The sequence below is a fragment of the Megascapheus bottae genome, chromosome 23 (assembly GCF_031878675.1).
Source record: "Megascapheus bottae isolate mThoBot1 chromosome 23, mThoBot2.hap1, whole genome shotgun sequence".
Classification (NCBI taxonomy): domain Eukaryota; kingdom Metazoa; phylum Chordata; class Mammalia; order Rodentia; family Geomyidae; genus Megascapheus; species Megascapheus bottae.
Window position 1 is genome coordinate 21,133,605 of NC_143531.1, and position 24,470 is coordinate 21,158,074.

Consider the following 24,470-nt stretch of genomic DNA (forward strand, 5'->3'; position numbering starts at 1 on the left):
GCGGGGCCCGGCGCGGGGGCGGGGCCCGGCGCGGGGGCGGGGCCTGGCGCCCCGACCGAGCTTCTCAGTCCGGTATCGTCCCTGGCGTTGGGATGCAGATCCGCTGGTACCTCATCAGGTTTCTATGATGAATTACTTTCTTTTTTCAATAGTAAGTGGCTGCACAAAGAGGTTACAGTTCCACGTCACGTTGTGAGCACAGTGTATCTTGATGACTCTGTGCGGTATTTTGAGCTATTTTAAAGTAACGACACATAGTGCGCCCCAAATAAGACTGTGTAGTCCTTACGAAAACGAGCTGGGCAGCACACTGAATGCACAGTTCCACGGATTATTTTTCCTAGCGTTTGTTAAGTAACACAGTTGACGATACAGGAGATTATCTTTAAAATACTGAATAGGCAGCAAATTCATAAATGCAGAACCACACACACAGGAAAAGCCAGAAGCGTCGCTGTGGCTCAAATGCCAGAGCTCTAGTCTTGAGCAAAAGGTGTCTAAGGACAGTGCACCCCCCCAAAATTCTCCGTTAAGTGGTAAGACTACAGAAAGGAGACTTTTTCCACACCTCCCGAACAAGAAGCCTTGCGTTTCATTTTTACACAAATTATAAATCTCCTATTTATTGTCAGTAATTTGTCTCATTCCGGTAGAATAAGACCATAATAAGAACAAGAGTTTTGTTGGTTTTTTTTTTTTTTTTGCAGGAAAATGGTGCCGGTTATTACCTCAGGGTCTCGCATGCTAAGCAAATGCTTGAACTTATTTTGTTGCTGTTTCTGCTATTCACTTGTGGGTCATACTCATCATATATTATTTAAAAGAGTGACCATAAAAGCAGATCATACTAGGTTAAGAGTCTGGTCTGTTTTACCAACCACACTGTAAATTGTTGAGACAGTACAAGCTTAATGATTTGTCTTTTGGAATCCTCTCCACTCAGTGGAAAGTATGGTGTGCCCCAACTTCTTAGACAGTTGTTTATGACTGGAGTTAAAAGACAGCAGGATATGCACTAGCTGGACATGGCCTTTCTGTCTCCTAACTTAGGCAGTAACAAGCTGCAGATTTAATCCAACTGTGTTCTGGAAAGGTATGTCACTGGCTTTGGGGGAAACATGTCCCCAAATACGCTGAACTAAAACCTGAGTCAAATGGCTTATGGGGTGCTCTACTGTCTTTCAGTCTGAAAACTTCCCGAAGAGCTACAACAGTAATAGTACCTGATTCGGTAAAAGTCATTGTAAGTGAATGAAATAGAATAGAAGTAGGACTCAATGATACTAATATTCACAGTCTTTAATTCCTGGTGTCATGTTTGATCTTTTTTCTATTTTCTATCATTTTATCTCTCCTTCAATGACAAAGTCACCTCTTTCAGAATTCCATTTTACACTAGATGATTTTTAATCCCTCAAGAAAACTAAGAAATACTTTATAGTTCACAAAGGATACTAAAAATTTAATGTCAAGATCAATTTTACTGTTCAACTCATCCCAACAAAGTACAAATCAGAGACTTAATAAATTATTTTAAAGTCTACAAACATAGCAGGGGAAATGGTTGTATGTAAACATATAAATATGCAAAACAAATCAATGGTCTGTTCTCAATCCCTAAAAGTTAAGATTCCTCTACAGGATGATAAAAAGAACAAAAGCAACCAAGTCTCAAAACACCACTTACGATTTTAGGTTAAAAAAAAAATACTAGCCTCTGAATAAAGGGCTTTAAAATGACTACATGGATCTTATGGATAGAAATTATATTTACAAAATCTTGAATTTGAGAAGCAACATGCAACAAACTTCTCTGAAGTACAACACAATAGTTATCATCAGCTCCTCCAAGACGAGTGTCCGTGTCTTCTCTAGATGGTTCCATTCACTTGACATAAATAACTAGTAGCTTGATATAATCTAGAAATTTTTGTTGTAATAACTCTGTGTCAATCCTGAGTTCTAAGGGTAATGTTTGTAGTGAGATCCTTCTAGAGTCCATCACCAACTAGAAATATGTCTGCCATGAGTGCTAGATCTCTATCTCGAAATTCCTTAAGAGTTATAAGGATAGTGATTTTGATCTATTTTTACCACTTTCTAAGTATACATCTGACATATGTGGCAGGATTTCCCAAATGCCTGCTAAAATTACATTTCTTAAATGCTAACATGATTAGCAACAAAACCAAGTGAAATTTTACTCAGCATTTTGTCACTAATAGAAACATAGCTGTCTACCACCTGTTCTAGAACATTCTTCCATTCCCCTTCAAGTCAGAGAACAGTCTGTTAAAGAAATAAACATTCATCCTAGAAATGGAGAAAACAGGCTTTATTTTCCAATGAGATTTCTGTGCATGGTAAAGATATACACATGAATTTTTGTTTCTCCTATGTTTCAAGACAAAATTAAAGTATCATTGTAGACTAAAAGATCCACATTACTGTGGTACATATGTAGCCACGAATGCACAAACACTTTGATGCACGGCGTTCATCCTTTAAATAGGCAGTCAGCATTTTGATTCATAAAAGAACAAATGATGAAGCTGTATTAGTGTCAGTGTCAGAGAGCACAAGACTGGTGTCCTATACACAAAGCATATGACACAGACCTATAAAGATGGAATGTACAAAGTCTGAAAAAAAAAAGCATAAAATCTCTCATACTCATATATAAGATTGAAAGGCTATGGAACTGAGGAAGGTACATTGCAAGAATACTCTCTGCTGATAACAGAACATTCCATGTCATAAAACAAAAGCATTGAGTTTAAGGCTGTGTTGCTTTTAAAAGTTATGGGAGTGCTGTACATTCATTGGAACAACATAGCCAATTTGTTAACTAGTCTAGAACATGAATTCATAGCTCTCACCCATTCTCCACAAACAGACCACGCAACCACTGCCACACAGTTAACTCTTGAAAGTTTAGCATCATGATTTGTAGCTTACTGTCATTTCAAACAAAACCCAAAATCTTTTCATTATGTAAACCAAACAAATCTTTAATGGGCACTTTGTTTTCTTTATGGCAATAATAGATTCCTAGTTATCAAAAATATTAAAGTAATTTTAAACCCTGCAACATGCACAGAAAGCAACAGTATTATGACTTCCAGTTTTAGGGATAATTAGAGATAAGATTTGTATCAAATAGCTTCCATTTTTTTTTTGTCCTACCTGGAAATGTCTTGTGTTTTCTTTTTTTTTCTTTTGGCAGTCCTGGGGCTTGAATCAGGGCCTGGGCACTGTCCTTGAGCTTCTTTTGCTCAAAGCTAGCATTCTACCACCTGAGCCACAGCACCATTTCCAGCTTTTTCTGCTTATATGGTATTGAGGAATCGAACCGAGGACTTCATGCATGCAAGGCAAGCACTGTACCCCTAAGCTACATTCCCCGGCCCTGTCTTATGTTTTCTTAGTCACCCCTTCCTTCCCAGAAGCTGGTAAATAGAGAAGATGTCACAGTCCAGAAGGACAAAAGATCTTTCCTATTCCAAGTCCATTGCAGATTACCTGATGTTGATTTGCTGTGTCTTCTAACATTCTCAATACAGATCACAAAAGCATCAGTGTTAACACCGTGATCTAAGGATCCACAGCTATTTGCTAGTGCACTGCCATTCCAGTCAATTCCATGTTAGGACATACCCTGTATACTTAGTAGAAGCAAGTATGCAATAGTTACATGGATTAGGAGTATTTGCCTCAAATCTAATAGAATAATAAATCTAATAGAATCAATTAAAATGAAGGAACTCGAGGATTTGTTTAGTTATAGGGAGTAAAGTTTCATGAAAATACTACATACTGTTTTAAAAAGAATGGCAAACACTCAGAAAGGATTTTTACTCATGTGTTTCTACATAGTCAAGTGACTCTTACCTCCCCCCTGTCCAGCAGGGGAGATCTGTGCTGGGAGATTGTCACTGACCTTCTGAATCCTAACTGGCAATTTTTTGTCATAAGTGCCCATGGGAAATTTGAATATTTTCTCAGTGCTACTTATCATGAACTTATGACAGGTTCTATATACTTGTCAGAGAAATCAAACAATAATTGTGGTCCTGAAAATAAAACTAATTTTAATATCCTCCTCTCAGTTTACCAGAAACCATTTTCTACAGAATGTGACAGAATTTCACTTAAGTCTGGTCTATTTGTATCTTAGTAGCAGCGCTGCCCCACCCCCCAAAAATGCTAAGAAATACAGTAAATGCACATGTCTCCAGGTGTAGATGGTATCTAAATTTTAATAGATATTTAATTTGGGGGAAACTACAGTGTTTCCCAGAGTGTCCATAACATGTGTCTTAGTAACAGATAGTGGAAAAAAGATCAAACTATCCTTCCATTCCAGTTTGGGCCAGTAGTGACAAGTAAAAAAACAACAACAAAACCCCCTTAGATCCATATTAAGTCTACTTTGGGGATATCTAGCCTGGTAAGTATGACATGTGATGCTATGATGACTAAATAGTTCATAAGTTAGTTTCGAAGTTCACAAATATTTCAATGTGCAAAAAAAAATTCTTTAGGTAAACTAGTTTTAAAATCAGAAAGTTCAGGAATCTATCTTGGTGATGAAGTGCTTGTTTAGTCTGCCTGAAAGTTCAAGCCCCAGCACTGAAAAACAAAAAAGCCCAATAGTCTACAACAGAATGGTTAAATTGAAAGCCACTTTTAAAAACTAACCTATTTAAAAAGCTTTTATTTAAATAATACAGGAACTATGGAGAGTCTAGTTCATCTTTTCAGATAGAAATCTAATAAATGGCACAATGAAATTCCCTTGGGACAACAAAAGATGAGGGAGTCAGGACTTTTTGTTTGTTTTAGGAATCACTCTATTCCCATTGCCGACAACAGTGCTGGATATTTAGTAAGTCTTCTGTAAATATGAACATTTACATTCAGAGGCTTAGGCTCCCAATATAGTTCAGCAGTAGAATTCATACTTAGGATGCATGAGGCCCTGGGTTCAATCCCTAACACCAAGCAAAATAACAATACCAATAAATAAATCCAAAGACTTACTTCAGTGACATTAGGTAACAATGTCGTAGTCTGACAGTGTAAATATTATTGAATTTTGTCACTTTATTACAGACAGACTCAAATATCTTGAGAACTCTACCCAACTTAAAAAAATTCTAATCCTAAATGGAAATTTACTGAAATTATTTTTCAGATGTTCATATGGACATAATTTTTAAAGGCAATTCGAAGTAGCTAAGTAGCCCTTCAAGATTAAAAAAAACTGTTAAAGAATGACTGAATTTTAAATTAATAAGCATTATAAACATCATTCCTCTATTAATACAAAGGGGAGATGCTGTCTGATAGTAGAGTTCTAAGGTGCTTTCAAGGGAAAAAAAATCTTAGTCATTATCAAAAATGTTAACCATGATTTCCTATTTGGTAGAATTGAGTAGAAAATAAAAGAGTGGCAATATATCACATTTTAGTTTACAGTATCATGACAGGTGAACAATTATTAAACTAAATTGTTCTTTACATTTCTGAAACTGCATTTATACTTGGTTGAAATGAAATGAATCTCAGGTTCAATTTTTCTTTTAGTCTGCTTCCTTCTTTCCTTCCTTCTTTTTTTTTCTTTTTCAAAGCACAGAAGGACTTTTTAAATAACTAATTGTCACCGCATTACTCCTGGAAAATGCCAAAAGTTAAACCTGCCTCAGCGCTTGCTCCACGGGGACAGCTTTAAACTGCATTAGTAAAGGAAAGTACTGAAGAATGACTGGACAATGCTTCTTTCAGAGTGCTACCTATTTCAATACACTAAGAATTCATATATTCATATATATTTATATATACTTGATACATTCTATCTTACCCTAACCATGTATACATAGCCCCTTAATGCCTCTACTAGCCATTAAACAATGATAATTAACCATAACATGCCCTTACCTGTAATGCTCTCCAGATGACAAACTTTGGTACCACTTTAAGGGGAATCACTAATCAATCAAAACCTTTGGTTAACACCATGAGTCTCTGAAGGGCTGCTCATGGCTCTCTGTCCTGGGATACTAGTGTCTAATTACATGTGCTGACATTGTACAGGAGGTAAAGCTTTTGCTTTCATGAAGTGGAAGAGGAAAGATGCATAAAAACATGGCACATAAGACGTGACTGACTTTTGCTCGATTATATTCCAGTTTACATTAACCAGCTAGCTAAAAAATCGGTTGGTTGACCAAAAGGTCCTCTTACTTTTGTAATATGCTTGTCAAAGCAACAGGAAGTCCAGGTATTTTGTTTTCTGAGAAAAGATGAGCAAGAAAGAGGAGGTGAAGGAAACACATAAGAAGGATTTTTGAATTAATCCAGAAAGATTGAAAAGTTTATGTGTGTGCCAATACTGGGGCTTGAACTCAGGGCCTGGGCTCTGTTCCTTAGCTTTTCACTCAAGGCTGGTGCTCTAATACTTGAACCACAGCCACACTTCCAGCCTTTTTAGTGATTAATTAGAGATGAGACTCTCACCAACTTTCCTGTCCAGACTGACTATGAATCACAATCCTCAGATCTCAGTGATCTCAGTAGCTAGAATTCAGGTGTGTGTCAACATGCCCGACTTCTGCACTAATTATAAAGTGCTCAATGAAAGAGGCCTACAAATCAGAGTGGGAGAATTTGCAGGACAGACAGCCTTATGTATTTTTTCTAAAGTATCTCATGTATCTCATGTTGATAACCCCTCAAAAAAGGTCACAAGAGTAATACCTACTATAAAAGTGAGGTTAGAAGATTCCCTGGGTCCTGTGACTTGGGTTAAATAAATAACTATCACAGATTTTGCTTTTGGAAGCTCTGTGCAAAGGCTACCATTCACAGGACTTGCAAGGACAGAAGCTAGTTTTCTAACATTGGATTTGCAAAAATTAGTTTAACAACATAAATCCCTGTCCTATAAGCAATAGTTCACAGGTGTAAAACTTTGCAATTTATGTATAGATTCCGTAGAAGAGATGTTTTGTTTGTTTTTAACCCTAAAAGTAAATTATGGAAATTGAGTAAGCAGTTTTTAAGGAAATTTGTTACATTCAGAAATAAGCTTGGAAAAGTTCTTCAAAGATTCCTTTGAGCATGAAAAGTCTACTGATAATCTGGTCCCACGTGGAAAAGTCCGTTCCAGTTTCTCGTGCAAGACCTCTGTGAAGGGGTGTCCAGCGGACCATGTTTACTGTAAGTACCGATAGACTTTGAAACAGTGATTCCCAGAGTCTGCAACCACAACATGGCCATCAGAAGTCAGAGCCAGGCCTTGGGGGCCATAGAGGGGGTCAGCAGATGTGTTAATGTAGGATAAAAACGATCCACTCCCATCAAAAACCTGCAAAAATACCAAGTTCAACCATTATAGAAGTTACAGCATTAACAGCAAATGCTGAAATACATGTTTAAAACTTGCTAATATTCTTTAGGGAAGGGGAAGTGTGGTGATTAGGATTTGAGCTCAAGGTCTTGTGATCTCTTTTGGCCTTTTTGCTCATGGTTCTTGTGCCATACCTCTGCTTCTAGAATTTTTTGCTGGTTAATGAGAGAGAAGCATCCCACAGACTTTTCTGCTTACACCAGGTTTGAGCAGGCTCCTCAGATCTCAGCCGCTCAGTAGCTAGGATTATGGGTATGAGCTTCCAGCACCACGGCAGAGTTGGTCCTTAGTTCACAATATATTCTGGAATCTTGCTGAACTCACTTATTAGTTCTAGGAAATTATTAATAGATTTTTTTGGCCTCCATGCAAATAATCAAGTTACATACGAATACAGTGTCAAGTTTTTGTCTTTCCAAGTTGCAAGCCTTTTATTTCCCTTTCTTTTATTATTTTGTTGACTAAAATTTCCAGCACAAACTTCCTTGCCATGTTCCTGATCTACAAAGAATGTGTTCACTGTTATCACTAAATATGTACAATAGGTAGCAGCTCCATAGATTTTTTTCTTCCCTCCCTTCCCTTCTTTCTTACTCTCTCTTACTCTCTCTTATTCTCTCTTATTCTCTCTTATTCTCTCTCTCTCTCTCTCTCTCTCTCTCTCTCTCTCTCTCTCTCTCTCTCTCTCTCTCTCTCTCTCTGTCTGTCTGTCTGTCTGTCTTTTCTTATGGTTCTAGGGCTTAAATTCAGGGCCCAGGTGCTGTCCCTGTGTTCTTTTGCTCTATTTTTTTATTTAAGGTAATTAATTTAAAAAGTGATACTCTGGCTCTGATATCAGGAAGTTAAACTCTGAACTTTGACTCACAGTCAATATTAGTTAGCAAAAGAGGGTTCCTAAACCTTTAGAGATACTTACTGTTATCTATTAATATTTTGTTAAGAATTTTGAAATGTCCATTGTATACTCCTAGGAAACATTCCTTTATAATTTTCCTTTTGGTACTTATGCTGTTTTTGGTGTCATGACTTCAGAGGCTGAGTTGCAAGGTGAGTTGGGAAATGTCCTTGTATAAGTTTGGCACTGATACTTTAAATGTTCACTACAATTCTAAACAGAAACCATCTTTTTTTAAAAAAAAAAAAAGTTATCTCTTGAATTTTATCTGCAAATCCTTTGAAGTTTGAAAGATCCTTTGAAGTTTAAATAGCTCTTGAATTATTAGACTTCATGCTGGTAATGGTAATATGTGGCCTTTTGTCTACTGTGCCCATAGTTTAGCCCTTCTGTTGAAATTATCTATCTTGTTATGCCTATGCAACAAAGAGCCTAGGTTGAAGGTCGAACACCAGCCACGTGCCTAGCATTTGAACATACCTGGATTCGGCTATTCCCCCAGTCGGCCACAATGATGTTTCCATTGGAATCCACAGCCACGCCTGTAGGTGCATTAAATTGCCCATTTCCTTCTCCATTTGAGCCAAATTTCAACATGAATTCTCCTTCTTGATTAAACACCTGGGTGAAATATTTAAAATTTCTAAAACACTTGATCCGACATGATAGATTTTGAGCAGAACTATCACACAAGACCTGTGATTTAAGACACCTCAAAAAAGGGCAACAGCAGCAAAATCTACAAAACAGGAACTTGGCTGAGTGAGGCAGCTCACGCCTGTAATCCTAGCTACTAAGGAGGTTGAGATCTGAGGATCTCAGTTCAAAGCCAGGCAGGGCAATGAAGTCCATGTGACTCTTATCTCCAATTAATCACTAGAAAACTGGAAGTGGCCCTGTGGCTCAGGGCTAGGGCAGTAGCCTTGAGCTGAAGAGCTCAGGGACAGCACCCAGGCCCAGATTTCAAGCCCTACAACCTAAAAAACAAAAAAACAAAAACAAAAGAACAAAACAAAACAGGAACTTGCTATAGAAACTGGCTTTGAACTGCAATCTTCAGATCTCAGCCTCCTGAGTAGCTAGGATTACAGGTGTGAACCACCAATATCCAGTTCTAATTTTATTGTATGCTGCAAACTTTGTTTTTTCTCTTCATCTCTGAACAGCCACAAAATAATAAGCTTCTCCCTCTACATTCAAGCAACTACTTTTTAAATCATATTATTTATACCAGTTCCATATTAAGAGAGCTGCCATGTTTCATTCATGGAAAATGCTTGCCACGCTTGACTGTCTGATTTAAAAGCTATATTTTCCAGGCTGGTCCTAGTGGCTCACACCTGTAATCCTAGCTACTCAGGAGGCTGGGATATGAGGATTATGGTCCAAAGCTAGCTTGGGACTGATCTCCAATTAACTACCAAAAACCCAGAAGTGGTGCTTTGGCTCAAAGTGGTAGAATGCTAGCCTTGAGCTGAAGAGCTCAAGGACAGTGCCCAACCCCAGAGTTCAAGCCCACAACCAACAAAAACAAACAAACAAACAAACAAAAAAGGCTACATTTTCCAAGAAAAGCAAGAGCTATTCTTTTAGGTTAACTCCCTTAAGTCTTATTTATCTGTGTGACTAATATATGTTATTTTTCTCCTGGACAGATTTCTCCCACAAAAGCATGTTAAAAATTAATAATAGTGTGTTAATAGTACCTTGACAGAATGATTGTGGAAATCTGTAACAATAATCTCATTATTGCTATTTACAGCTGCAAAATGGGGACCTGCAATAAAGACAGAAAAATGATGACTATAGCAGCAAAAAAAGAACAAATCATCAAAGACCCAGTCCTGAAACAACAAGACCTCTCACTCCAGATAACTTCGATGCTACATTGGGCTACATTTGTGACTGTCTATTCTGACTGCTCTCACATCAAGCCAATAATTCTGGCAGCAGTAAGGGGCGATGGGGGGGGGGGGTTTGGAGTGGGGGGGTGGCGGTAATCAGGAATCAACCTAATTCATTCTCTGCACCACAATGCGAAAGTCATTCTTGTCAGCCTCTCTGGATATGTGCTAGTCTTTTGGGACCCTCATTTTCTCCTCAGGAAAGATGGTAATACTCAACACTGGGGAAAAGCCTTTAATATGCATTTTTTTTCTTAAAACAAATAAGGAAACCTGTACTTTATAATTTAGGGTGACAGAATCTGACAGGAAAAAAGAATGAGAGATTGAACACAAAGATATAGTATGCAAATTAATGTTAAATACCCAAAGCACTCTTTTAAGAAGAAAAATAATAGACTGTGTTCAGCCTCATAAACATATGTCAACTGAAATAAGTGTGGGATCACCAAGAGGCAGTCAGACTTTCCCATGCTTTCAGGGAATATTCTCTTATAATAATAATCTAGAGAAGTGATATCACTCCTATCCAGGGACTCTATAAATAAAGATACAACTAATGAAAACAGAGTTGTTCCATTATTGCTCAAATGTGTGTGCATGTGTGTGAGTGCATGTGTCTGTACACATGCACTTTTGTACTGTAAACTGCCAGCACTAAAACCCACACGTGGCGTGCAGTCTAACTTCCTGCGAGTGGAATAACTGAGAAGTATTGCCCGCCTGCTTCCATTTCATCCCTAGCATCCACCCCAGACCAGCTGGGGAGACAGCATCTTCAACACGCTCCAACACCATGCAACTGTGAGCATACACAGCACAGAAAGCGGATGTACAGATTACCACTGAGTGTACCTGCAAACTGCCTGTCTCCATTTCCTCGGCTACCAAACCTGGTGACTATTTTCCCGTTTGGCTGGAAGATAAACACACAGCACGCCTTATTGTCCACCACAATAATGTGGCCGTTGCGGTCCACAGAGACGCCTTTGGGTCCCATCAGCTTTCCGGATCCGATTTTTGTCTGTTAGAAACAAGTAGAAAGATTTTAAATACTGTAGAATGTAAGGCTAGACACTTGGCTTAATAGACATTTACTTAAATATTGAAATGAGGGCACAGCCATTCAAGTGACACAATGAGATCTTCTGTACTGGGGATAATTATAGGCTTTGTCTTATTTTCTACTACTGACTGGTATTTATATGAAAACCCTTAGTTATAATTTTTTGTTTGTCTGTGCTGATCTGGGGCTTGAATTCATTACCTGTGTCCCTGAGCTGCTTTTGCTCAAGGCAGTGCTCTATCACTTGGGCCACAGCTCCAGCTCTGCCTTCATTTGAGTTCACTGGACATATAAGTCTCACATATGTTCTTGCCTGGGCTGGCTTCAAACCATGATTCTCAGATCTCATCCTTTTGAGTAGCCACGACTGCAGGCGTGAGTCACCGGTACTTGGCTGAAAATCTTATTTTTAGAAGGACTAAAAGGACTCATCACCAAACATATTCTAGTCTCCTAACCTGGGATCATAGTATCATAGTATTGTGCTTGCTTGCTTGCTTGCCTTCTCTCTGGAATCTTTCCTTTCTCCCTTTCCTCTCTCACTCTGTCTCTCTGACTGTTTTTCATGGATGATCTCTCTCTGTCTCTCTCTGTCTCTGTCTCTGTCTCTGTCTCTCTCTCTCTCTCTCTGTCTCTCTCTCTCTCTCGCTCTCTCATGTCTGGTACTTGGGTTTGAACTCAGGGCCTGGAGCTCCGGCTTGGCTTTTTCACCCATAACTTATGCTCTGCCAGCTGAGCCACACTTTCAGCCCTGGCTTTTCCCTGGTTATCTGTAGATAAGAGTCTCTCAGACTTGTCTGCTGGCCTCTCTGTGAAGCATGATTCTAAGGTGTCAGCCTTCTGAGTATCTAAGACGATAGACATGAGCCATAGTGCCTATCTCACAGTGCCCTTCTAAGGAGAAAGTAGGGTTTAGTCAAAGATCACTCAGGAGTCAGACAACATGCTCTCATTGTTTGCTTTGAGCACAGATGATACTGCATAAAACAGATTTTAATCTACATAGTCTTTTTTTTTAATTGGAAATAAGAGTCTCACAGACTTTAGTGCCAGGGCTGGCTTTGAACTGCGATCCTCAGATCTCAGCTTCCTGAGTAGCTAGATTACAGGCGTGAGCCACTGTGTCTAGCTTTTTATTTTTCTATGTATGTGATACCAAGGAATCAAACCTGGGTCTTTGCGCATGCTAGGCAAGAACTCTACCACTAGGCCAAATCCCTGACCCTACATATTCTTTATATATGAAAAAAATGCCTAAACCCCATCCAACCCTAACAGTGTCCAATGATATTTTTAGAATATGTAGTAAATACAAAGCAACATTAAGCAGTCACTAAAACTGTCCTCATGTCACTATTAAATATCATATTTAATGTCAGAATTATATGCATCTGCCATACCTACAAAGGATGGAAGTTATGCCTATTTTATCTACTTCTGTGTCCTCAAAGACTACTATGCCTTCTGGTGCAAAATCAGTACTCCACAAATACTTGTTGAATATTCTAACCATAAAAATGTCTAGCATTTTTATTGGGCAATCATGATGATTACATGTGTCTACTTTTCACAGGATTTTAAATGGGGATGGAAGCATTTGATTCCTATCAACCACATACCATTTAAAATTTATTCATCTTCTCGAGTAGATGATAGGACATAAATATTTGTTGGCCATGAGGTGCAAGCTTTATATCCTCACTTCCATAAAAATTCTATACCATGTTACATGAGTGATTTGAGCATTCTCAAATTTTGATATCCAAAGGAGATACATGTCATTTTGGACATAAAATGTCCTAGACTGGAGGAAATGAATCACAGGAAGTGTGCCTTTGATTGGCATGTCTAGTCCGCAGCCTCTCCATCTCTCTGCTTCTTGGCCATCATGAAGTAAGCAGCTTTTCTCTACCACACGCTTCCTGCCTCGCTATGATCTGAACCATGGATCCAGCCAATCTTGAACAGAAAACTCTGAAAACATGAGTCAAATTCATTTTTCACCATTTTGTTTTTAATCAGATATTGTGTCCTAATGATGCCAAGTCTAACAGATCAAGGACAACTATACTTCCAGAAGGGAAAGTGACAAACCAAACAGCTTCTGGTCTTAGAAAGTGGTATTTGTAGTAACTGCAAAAATTCTTATTTTTCGGGCCGGGGGTTTGGCCTAGTGGTAGAGTGCTTGCCTAGCATGCACGAAGACTGGGGTTCGATTCCTCGGTACCACATACATAGAAAAAAGCCGGAAGTGGTGCTGAGGCTCAAGTGGTAGAGCTCTAGCCTTGAGAAAGTCCAAGGACAGTGCTCAGGCCCTGAGCTCAAGCCCAGGACTGGCAAAAAAAAAAAATAAATAAAAATAAAAAAATCCTATTTTTCCGTTTTCATCTTCCTGTGGGTATATTTTAAAGGCCTGTTTTGTTTTTTAAATTAAAATTTGACCCCTCCCCTCAGTATATTTTTCTAGGTTCTGCATTAGGTTTATTACTTCCCCCTTCCATATTACCACTGCCTGATATACTGTGACCTGAGTATTTTTGCAGTTATTTGGTTGCCAGTCAGGGGGCTTGAACTTAAGGCTTGGGCATGGTCCCTGAGCTTTTTTTGCTCAAGGCTAGCGCTTGAGCCACAGCACCACTTCTGGCTTTTTCTGTTTACTGTGGAATTGAACCCAGGGCTTCATGCATCAAGTACTCTACCACTGAGCCACATTCCCAACCCCCTTAAATGTACTTTTAAATTTTCTAGTGTTGGGGGATGATTTGGTATGATTGTTTATTCTTTTAGCTGAGATTGAGATGTATCTCTTTAGAGTAGCAGGAGACAGCAAAGGGAAACAATTATTTCCTTGGCAATGGAATCTGTCTGTCATGTAAAACTGAGTCGAACTCTTCAGGCTAGCCCAGATCAAAGAGGCTATAACATAATGGAATATTTAAAAAAAAAAAAAAAAGCACATGCTGTCATGTCTAAATGGAAAGAATAGCCACACACAGAGATCAAAAGAAAAGCTGCCACTCTAATTATTACCACCTAGTATCCTGCTTCCCTGACATTATGAACACAAACAGTTACACAGAAAGACTCAACTATATAATACCACGTAGACAATTATCTAGAATAAAAATAGAAAATATAGCATCACTTTTATTCTGTCAGATCTAGAACTTAAATGTTGAACCCACACTCTTTTTCCATCTACTTCCCTAGTCTGCTGCACTGGATTCCATCAAGTTCAATAAGTATAACTGCATTTTGTCTATGTCCCCCTTCTTAGACTAATAAGCAAAAATATTTCAGACCTTGGCTTTGAAATGATTTTGAAAGCATTTAATTCAACAAATGCATTGTTAAACTGAACAGGGAAGAAATGAGACATTTTCCAGATGGGCTGGAAAAGAAAATGGGAGCAAAGAAAAATCAAAAGTGGGTTAAGAAACTGGTGAAGAGTTGGGTGCCCGTAGCTCATGCCTGTAACCCTAGCTACTCAGGAGGCTGAGATCTGAGGATTGTGGTTCAAAGCTAGCCCAGGCACAAGAAGTTTATGAGACTCTTATCTCCAACTAACCACCAGAAAACCAGAAGTGATGCTGTGGCTCAACATGGTAGAGCAGTAGCCTTGGGCTAAAGAGATCAGGGACAGCACCCAGGCCCTGAGTTCAAGCCCCACGACTGACCAAAAAAGAAAGAAAGAAACCAACAAAGAAACAAAGAAAGAAACTAGTGAAGAAAAGAGGAGGTAAATAAACACAAATACAAAGAACTGCGCTGATGTTAAATCTTGGTCTTTCACTTAATTTTACTGAACTCCGTAAGGGAAGGAAAGTAACCTCTTGGCATGCAGGTGTAGGTAGCCATTGTATGAGCTCTGTGTAGAGCACTAGTATTCTCTTTCTTTTTTTGGTGGGGGGGCCGTTGGTATTGGTCCTTGGGTTTGAACTCAGGGCCTCGGTGCTTATCCCTGAGCTTCTCTTTGCTCAAGGCTTGCTCTCTATCACTTGACCTAGAGTTCCATTTCTGTCTTCTTTGGGTAGTTTATTGGAGATAAGAGTCTCACAAACTTTCTTCCCAGGCTGATCCTTAGATCTCAGCCTTGTGAGTAGCTAGGATTACAGCTGTGAGCCACCAGAGCCCATCAAATACTAGTGTTATCTTTCTATCCTTAGGTAGCCACTACAAAAAATAAAAATAAAAAAAATTTAAAAAATTGTGTTGCTGTCATAGGTTACAGCCAATCTCCCAATCCTCTAGGGGGCATAAGTGTTCTTTAGTGTTAATTCCAATGCTTACCAATCGTATGCCAATTCTAAAAGTCCACTTTTTCTAAGAAGAGTTATCAGTAGTAAAAGATTATTGCACTATTGAACACAAAATGCTTAATTCAGGTAGATCTTCTCTCTTAGATATCAAATTTCTGCCTTAATATATAAACCTATCTTTTTTTTTTTTTTTTTTTTTGCCAGTCCTGGGCTTGAGCTCAGGGCCTGAGCACTGTCCTTGGACTTTCTCAAAGTTAGAGCTCTACCACTTGAGCCTCAGCACCATTTCTGGCTTTTTTCTATGTATGTGGTACTGAGGAATCGAACCCGGGTCTTCGTGCATGCTAGGCAAGCACTCTACCACTAGGCTAAACTCCCGGCCCCATAAAACCTATCTTAATATTGGCCCCTGATTTATAGATAAGAGTCTGAAATGGTTTACCTAATGAACACTTTGTAGCAGATCACTGCATTCATATGAGAGTTGCCACATATGGGTAGGTCGTACCACAAAAAAGGAGCCAGGTACCCCAGCTCTTATCTCCAAGAAACCATCAAAAAATCCTGAAGTGGAGCTGTGTGGGTCAAGAAGTAGAACACTAGTCTTGAGCTAAAGAAGCTCAGACACACAGTCTAGGCCCTCTGTTCCAACCTCAAGACCAGCAAAAAGAAAAAGAGGAGGAAGAGGAAGGGCCAGAGGGGGGGGAGGGGGCACAGAAAGGAAAGATCTTTCTGTAGAAGTGGCCATTACACATAACTATCAAATTAATAGTAGACCAAAAAAATCCAAGCGCTATGGAAATAGAGCTGTGGCTCAAGTGGTAGAGCAGTAGCCTTGAGCTGAAGAGCTCAGCGACAGTGCCCAGGCCCAGAATTCAAGCCCCATGAACAGTAACAACAACAACAACAACAAAATCCAAGAGCTACTGGAAAATTGTGTACAACGTTCAAAAATTAAAATGATAGCTTTTTTATTCTCCTACTTTGAAAACATAACACCCATATAAAGAGAGTTAACAATTGAGTAACTCATCTCATATTTTTATGAAGTTGCCTTTTTTTTTGTCTTTTCTTTTTTGGCAAGCGCTTTGCCATTGAGCTACATCCCAGCCCTATGAAGTTGCCATTTTTATGGCTGTCATGAGGCAACTAAGTCATCTGATATTTTAAAAAGAGAAATCCCTAAATTCCTTCAAGCAGAGACTAATTAGTGAGCTTCACTTCATTTTCAGGATCCCACAGTGGCATCCCCAAATGTCAGAGATGGAAGTGATTTTCAATATGAGGTTATTAAGGTTCAAGGAAGTATTGCCAAATGCCAGACAATGAATAAGCCACACTGCTGGAGTTCCAGTGGGTTGATCTGAGTAAAATTTCATGTTGTCAAATGAAATAGAAATGAATAAAATAGAAGATGTTCAACAAGTTGTTTTATAATGTTCTTGTGAATAAATGGATAAAATATGCTCAATGGATAACAATTCCTGGATGGCCCTTTCGAAGAGAGATTTCAGTAAACCACCACTGGATTCTCTGCTACTCAATGACCTGCACACATAGAAGCTGGTATAAGCTGGAGGCCTGGTTCAGCAGTCTCCTCTGCCATATACAGCAATCAAAGTGACCACAGGCTAAAATCTCCAAAACTGCAGAGCCTGTTGTTTTCACCTTATAAGTTGATTTTCTCAAGTATCTTGGCATAGTAATAGAAGGATTACTAGCAGAGAAGCCATTTCAATAAAGATGATCCTGGAGGTGATAGTAAACAGTCAAATGAAATCCCTTAAAGTGTGGCTCAGCCTACATCTTTCTCTGTAAAATCAACCTCCAGTGTTGTTCCCTTCCATATCCTCTATTATATTCTTTAATGTAATGCTACTCCTCAATTATGTGAAAGAATTTATGGCCAACTGGAAGCTGACATAAATCGTTTGGTCCTTTCTTCTGTAGTAATCTCACAGATTAGTCCTAATGGGCCTGTGCTATGTATATATGTATATGTACATATATATTACTTTTTTGTCTTGCTTGCTCCCTGGGTGCCCTACCATTTAAACCATGTTTTGTTTGGCTTTTGCTGGTTATTTTACAGACAGAGACTCATGCTCAGACTAGCCTTGAACCAAAATAATCTGGATCTCAATAGTCTGAATAGCTAAGATTATAGGTGAGAGTCACTGGTGCCCAGGTGAATTGTATATTCTTAAAAGGTGGGACCCATATAGTATAATTCTGCTTCTTCCATGTCATCTGGTACAGGTCCTAGAAACCAGAAAACACTTGGAAAGCAGCTACTTGTAGTTTAATTTATAAACTAGAAACTGCCTCTTCTAACCCTTTTTTGGAGTTGTTTGTCAGTGAATAGAGGTCACAAGAGCAATTTTCTTCTAGATCAGGTCAGTCAAAATGAGAGGCAGAGGGGAACAAGTAACTGCTCAATTAAACAAAGTCACATTTAGGATACAGATGAGCAGATATGTATGTAGTATTATCACTGCTCCTGTCTCTTTATAAAACAGATGTTAAGATAGTGGTGTAGAAGGAGAACTGCTGAATTTGAAAAAAAACAAAGACAATTACATTTTATACTTCTTTGCTCTCTCAGCCCCTTCGTGACCAGTGGGTGAGTTCATCTTACCTTAAACTTCCCATCAGAAGAGAAAATGCTAACCCACTTGTTGTCATAATCTGCGATGATTATGTCCCCACTAGGGTGCACTGCCACTCCAGTGGGCCGTTGTAGCTGCCCGGGAGAACGTCCTCGGATGCCGAAACGACTTTTGAACTGGCCATCATTGGAAAATATCTGTACAAGAAATCGACATTCACTGGCATCACCAAACACTGAAATTACTCAGGAAGAAAAGGGCGAGAATTGTGTCAACAGAGGCAACGGAACTGGGAGCTGGTGGTATGCCTAACATCCCAGCTTCTGAGGAGGCTGAAATGAAAGGATCACAAATTCAAAGGCAGTGCAGGCAGCAAAGTGTGTTTATTTCCAATTAAAAACCAGAAAACCAGAGCTGTGGCTCAAAGTGACAGCCTTGAGTAAAAATTGCTCAGGGATAGTGCCCAGGCCCTGAGTTCAAGCCCCATGACTGACAATAATAATAATAATAATAATTAAAACCCACAAACAAAACCAACAAAGTACAACAGCTCAGAACATGTTCACTCTAACAAAGGCCCATAGTCACATTGTAAGGAGGACTCTGTCCTTGCACTGTGTGGCCTCCATCTTACTGAGGGAAATATGCAGCTACGCCTATTTTACCAAGGTACGTGGTCAGCGGCACCCAGAGGGGAGATACCTGCACACACTGGTTGTTACTGTCCGCAATTAGTATCTTTCCACTTGTAGATGCAGCCACTCCCTGAAGATTTGTAAACTCGCCTTTATTTCTTCCCTTGGTCCCTAAACATAAACAACAAAGCACAGAACTTAAGTACTGGAGAATTAAGATTTGTTAGTTTCAGAAAAAGAATCTTTCAAGTTCCTATGAAAAGCCTGAGAATACACTGCTTTTCTTTTTTTCCTTTCCCAGGGATTAAACCCATGGCCTCCTGCATGTTAATAAGCAACATTCCCAAAGCCTTGCTTTGGAAAGGTGTGTGTGTATGTTGCTTTTATGCTAGGACTTTTAAGCTTGAACTCAGGTCCTCTGCACTTCTGTACTTCATCTCCTCTCACCAGCCAAATATGAACAGCATGTTTCATGTTGTGAAGTAAACAACACCACTCTAGCGAAAACGTACCAGCAGAGTCTTTATCACCTGCTCCGCAAGGAATCCCTGTGATATTCATGAGCATGGTCTCAAGGAAGATGCTTTTGAAACACGGTGTGCTGAAATTGGGTAGTGGTGCTCTCCTGTAGTCCTAGCTGCTAACGAGGCTAAGGCATGAGGAGGATTGTTTGAGACTAAGGAGCCAGGGCCAGACGGTGTAGTGTAATGACACATCCCTCACAATGAATGAATGAATCAATCAATGACTGGACAACTGAATCAATGCTATCTTGGTATCTGGTAGCACAAGGCAGAGGAAGGTGCAGTTGGCCTTTTCTGGAGGCATGTACTACTACGATACTCATTTTTAGACATTTCTCCTGAAAAAGGGAAACAATCCTACATTGTTTTAAGGAAGTTTTTTTTTTTGTTTTTTTTTTTTGTTTGTTTTGGGTTTTTTTTTTTGCCAGTCCTGGGCTTGGGCTCAGGGCCTGAGCACTGTCCTTGGGCTTTCTCAAGGCTAGAGCTCTACCACTTGAGCCTCAGCACCATTTCCAGCTTTTTGCTATGTATGTGGTACCGAGGAATCGAACCCGGGTCTTCGTGCATGCTAGGCAAGCACTTTAACCACCAGGCCAAACTCCCGGCCCTTTAAGGAAGTTTTTAAAGGAAGTAGGGGCAAGGGCAAGACTTTCTAAGAATAAAAATCGCCTTAATTTATCAAAAAATAAACACTGATGGGAATACAAATGAATGTAGTCACTGTAGAAAATAATACAGAGGCTCTTAAACACAAAAACCCAAAAAGCAAAACTCAGATTACCATATGAACCAACTATACCACTCCTGGCATATCTACAAAGGAATATAATTCAGCATAGAGTCAACACCTACACTCCTGTGTATAGCAGAACTATTCACAATAGGATAGGTAGACAAAATATTTTATACACAAGTAATTCAGCCAGAATAGACAAAATTATACCCTTCTCTTTATTTCTTTCTTTACCCATCTTTGTTTTTCTTTAGTTGGCAATACTGGCATAAAAATAAAATTTTAACCAGCAGCTTTTCACCTGCTCCCAGGAAGATTACAGAAATAAGTAGAGGGATTCTTCTGAAATCTAGGATTAGATTTAACCCACTCCAACTTAATATAAAAACCACTCATTTTATTTAATTAATAATGGAATAATGCAACGAAGCGTAACATATCCAAATACAGAGTCTGACACAGTATCTTCAACCAAGCAGGTGTTTAAAAATAGTTGCTGAATGAATGAACACATGAATGAATTAGTAATGAGTAACAATAAATTACAAGCACATTACATCATGGGAAAGCCAAATGACAGCACACGCGTGCACATACTCTCATATATTCCCTCTAATCTTCCCACAACGTAGAAGAACAAATCCTATCATTCCCTTTTTATTTTCTGCCCATACTGGGGCTTGAACTCAGAGCCTAGGCACTGAGTCCAGTGCTTCCTTCTAATCAGAAAAAAAAATACCAGGCTTTGGCAGTGAGGATGATAACCCTTTGGACTCATCTGGATCACATTTTCTCCTAAAATTTGTGACTGTGTAAGTGTATCTCTCACTGGACTCTCTGCTCCTTCACGGTAGGACCCTATGACATAGTGCTAGCATGCGGATATAGTGACCCCACAGGTCCTGTGTTAAAGTTCTGGTCTCCAGCCTGTAGCATGATGGGAAGTGGAGCCTTTAAGAGTCAGAGCCTGCTGGAAGGAAGTTAGGTTACTGTCCCTAAAGGGGATATGGAGACCTCAACCTCTCCTTTCCTTGATTCTTGCTTCCTTGTGTGCATGAGGTGACACCTTTGCTTCATCATGTCCTCCTTCTGTGATATGTTGCCTCCCCATGAATTCAAAAGCCACAAGACTAATGTACAATATTTACGTAGAGTAATAAGAATGTATAGTACAGTTTGCTATAGCAATGGAAAGCTAACAAATGAATATGACACAGTGCTTAGTACTCAATAAATTTATGTGTCATTTTTTTCTGTCCACTCGTTCCCAAGAACGAGATTCTAGAGAAGCATGTGTTTGGTGGGGGTCGGAACAAAGGAGGGGAACACCTGGTCCCATAGAAGGCTCTCAAATCATTTGGCCACAAAAGGACAAACTCATGTTTCCCACTGGCTGCCTAATATTGCTAGTTTTGTATGGCCTATGAATGATGTCATAAATATCCAAGTGGCTCTTGGCAAAAAAAGAGGTTCCTTATCTCGGGGTAAGATGATAAGTTAGCATCTTAAGGAGGAAGGTAATGGCTCACAGAGATGAGACAGAGAAGATGGACATGAAATAGTACCTTGCATTCCTGTCAACTCTAAGGGATGTTACAGGATTTCACTTCAGTTTATTCTACTTTTCAGTACTAGGGGTCGACATCATGCTTCACGCATGCAAGGCAAGTGCTTCTATCCCTGGGCTACATCCCCAGCCCCCATCACCATTTCAAGTGACATGCTTGAGAGTCCACATGAATATTTCCTCCAGCTTTTCATCAAGACATTAAGGATTGGTATATGAATTACATAATTTGAAATAGTTCAAGTATAATTCTTCTGCTCCCTCCCACATCCTCCTGTCTCCCCTTTGTTCAAAAACTTTCTTTTTCTTAGTTGATAAAACCAGCTCATGGCTTTCAGTTGGCTAATTCTAATTGTGTGAGAAAAATAATCAAGGAACTAGCAGTGGCAGATGCGTCTAAGCTACTTCTCTAAACTCATTCTGTATAGAGACACAATAATTCATTCACCAGGCTCTCCAATTAAACTTCCAGGCACTGGCGGTACCAAATGGCTCAACTTCGGAAAACAACAATAGTTAAAGAGTACAAGGCATGCTGTTCATTTCTCTAAGCCTCCACTTCTTCAGTGATAATTCATGGTAATTATGTATAGCCATTGTAATTTGGTCCTGGAGAGGTAAAGTCTGGAAGGTTGTGGGAGGGGCCTCTGGTGTATAGCATTTGTTCTTTTCTATAGTGCAAATGCTCCTATTGTGGTCAACTTCTCCTTCCTTCCTTCATTTTCCAGTCCTGGGGCTTGAACTCCGGGGCTAGGTACTGTCCTTAGGCTTCCTCAAGGTTAGCGCTCTACCACTTGAGCCACAGCAGCACTTCGGTTTTTTCTGTATATGTGGTATGGCGGAATTGAACCCAGGGCTTCCTGCATGCTAGGCAAGCATTCTACCACTAGGCCATACTCCCAGCCCTCTCTTTCACTGTTGACAGTACTGCCATTTGAACTCAGGGCCTTGCATTTGCTAGATAAGCTCTCTATCACTTGAGCCATAACCCCAGACTTTTTTGGCTTCAGTTATTTTTCAGACAGTGTCTCCTGTTTTTGTGTGGGGCCAGTCTTGGGTTTCAACCTCCTTATGTGATTACAGGCACATGTGTCCATGACTGGCGCCAATTTCAGTTTACCTACAGGAAACCTTTCTGGTATGAACACATGCCAATACTATGCTGTTGTAGGTATATTATATCACAGAGTTATTAGAAACCAAGGATTTTAAGTTGATTGACATTTTAAAATCAGAAAATTTCAGCACTATTTTAAGTAAGATAAAGTATAAGAAATAATGACTGCTCTTTTCTCTTGCCTTTGATTCCATCTATTGCTCCTGAAATTTCTCCATGACTTCTATCTGATATTTCTGAAGCTCATGAATTAAAGTAACTAGTCTATAAGTTTCCCTTTCAAATTGTCACTTGCAGTGCCTGGTATGGACCCCTGCAACAGTCTCTTGGTCTTTCTACATCTTACTTTCAATGAAATATTTTCATAGATCTCCTGCAAGACCCCCAGATCTCTAGAAAGCAGAAATCTCCAAAAGTCTTTCAGCTACAAGATGGGACTCAATGCCTTGTTTCAACCCACATCATGACCAATTTCAGAGTGTGTGGCTCTCACTGGAGCCTGAAAAATCAGATTCCTAATTCTTCTGCAAAGATCCTAATTCCTTTTCTCCCTCCCTCTTCCCTCCCTCCTTTCCTTCCCTCCCCCTCTCCTTTCTTTCCTCCTCTCTCTCTCTCTCTCTCTCTCTCTCTCTCTCTCTCTCTCTCACACACACACACACACACACACACACACACACACACACACACACACACACACACCAGGATTCAGACTCAGATCTGTCCAGTTTCAGATGGGAGCCATTCACAACTCAGTGTCCATTCATGGCTCAAGGTACAGCCTTCAGGAGTGCTGGTCTTTTCTATTTATCCTTTTCCCCCTAATATTTGGCTGCAAGCAAGAGGTGGGATTTTAATGGGAAATCAATGTGTTCCTAACACTGTGTTACATCCATAGGGATGCATTTTGAGAGAGAGAGAGAGAGGGGAAAGAAGGAAGGAAGGAAGGAAGGAAGGAAGGAAGGAAGGAAGGAAGGAAGGAAGGAGGGAGGGAAGGAAGGAAGGAAGGGAAAAAAACATATGGAGCTACCATCAATTCTACATATTTAGTGATAAAATTGAACATGTTCTTTGTATATCAGGAACAAGGAAAGGATATCTGGAAGCTTGTACTGGAAGTTTTAGTCAACAAAATAATAAAAGAAAGGGAAATAAAAAGCTTGTAACTTGAAAAGACACAAGTAGTACGGAGAGAGCCTATAACCTCAACAATTCCACATGCAAAAACCACAGCAGCAGCTCTCACTGAACTTCTCCTGTGTGTGTCGGGCAGGAAGCTGGAGCGCAGAGCTGTTCTCGTTCTTGGAACTGAGAAGCCGGTGTTTCTGCATTTTCATTTTATGAACGTGAGACATGAAGTCCAGGAGGGCTGAGCGATCTGCCCAAGGCTCAGGCAAGTGGAGGAACCGGAATGGCAGACCGGGAAGGCTTCCAACTCTGCATCCGCCCTAGCTGTTCTCTACATCCCCTGTCATACCGATGGTCATGCAAGGTATGACGGCCTTGCTGGATGAGCACGTTAGGTGCCATGCCACAGTCTTTACCAAGACTTAGCCTCAAGTACTAACGTGCAGCATCTCTGCCCACGAATGTTCCAGAGACGCTCCATGGGGAAAGTTCCATGTTGAGAACAGTTTTGCCAGTGCTGCTGCCAGCCCTCCCTGCCTCCAAGATTCACAGTGGACACCAGGAGATTCGAAAGGTACTGACAAGTTCCGTAGTCAGAATAGTTCTTTATTTAGTAGGTTCCCCC

At 39.8% G+C, this 24,470-nt stretch overlaps 1 protein-coding gene and 1 long non-coding RNA gene across 5 annotated transcripts in view; one reads left to right on the forward strand and one right to left on the reverse strand.

The window, feature by feature from the left end:
• Positions 1-73: 73 nt before the first annotated feature.
• LOC150047421 (uncharacterized) lies at positions 74-10,259 on the forward strand. 2 transcript variants are annotated; one of them, XR_016539434.1, is made up of 4 exons: positions 74-151; positions 7,084-7,221; positions 8,383-8,458; positions 10,069-10,259. It is a non-coding gene; the product is annotated as an uncharacterized LOC150047421 (long non-coding RNA). The 2 variants fall into 2 exon arrangements; XR_016539433.1 differs by lacking the exon at positions 8,383-8,458.
• Trim2 (tripartite motif containing 2) overlaps positions 1,462-24,470 on the reverse strand; it is a 72,535-nt gene continuing 49,526 nt past the window's right edge. For all 3 annotated transcript variants that reach the window (XM_090356849.1, XM_090356848.1, XM_090356847.1), the window contains exons 7-12: positions 18,847-18,950; positions 18,174-18,341; positions 11,066-11,234; positions 10,013-10,083; positions 8,787-8,927; positions 1,462-7,369 (exon numbers count right to left, since the gene is read on the reverse strand). In XM_090356849.1, coding sequence (XP_090212975.1) covers positions 7,217-7,369; positions 8,787-8,927; positions 10,013-10,083; positions 11,066-11,234; positions 18,174-18,341; positions 18,847-18,950 — 806 coding nt within the window. In that variant the 3' untranslated portion in view covers positions 1,462-7,216. The remainder of the gene's footprint in view (positions 7,370-8,786; positions 8,928-10,012; positions 10,084-11,065; positions 11,235-18,173; positions 18,342-18,846; positions 18,951-24,470) is intronic.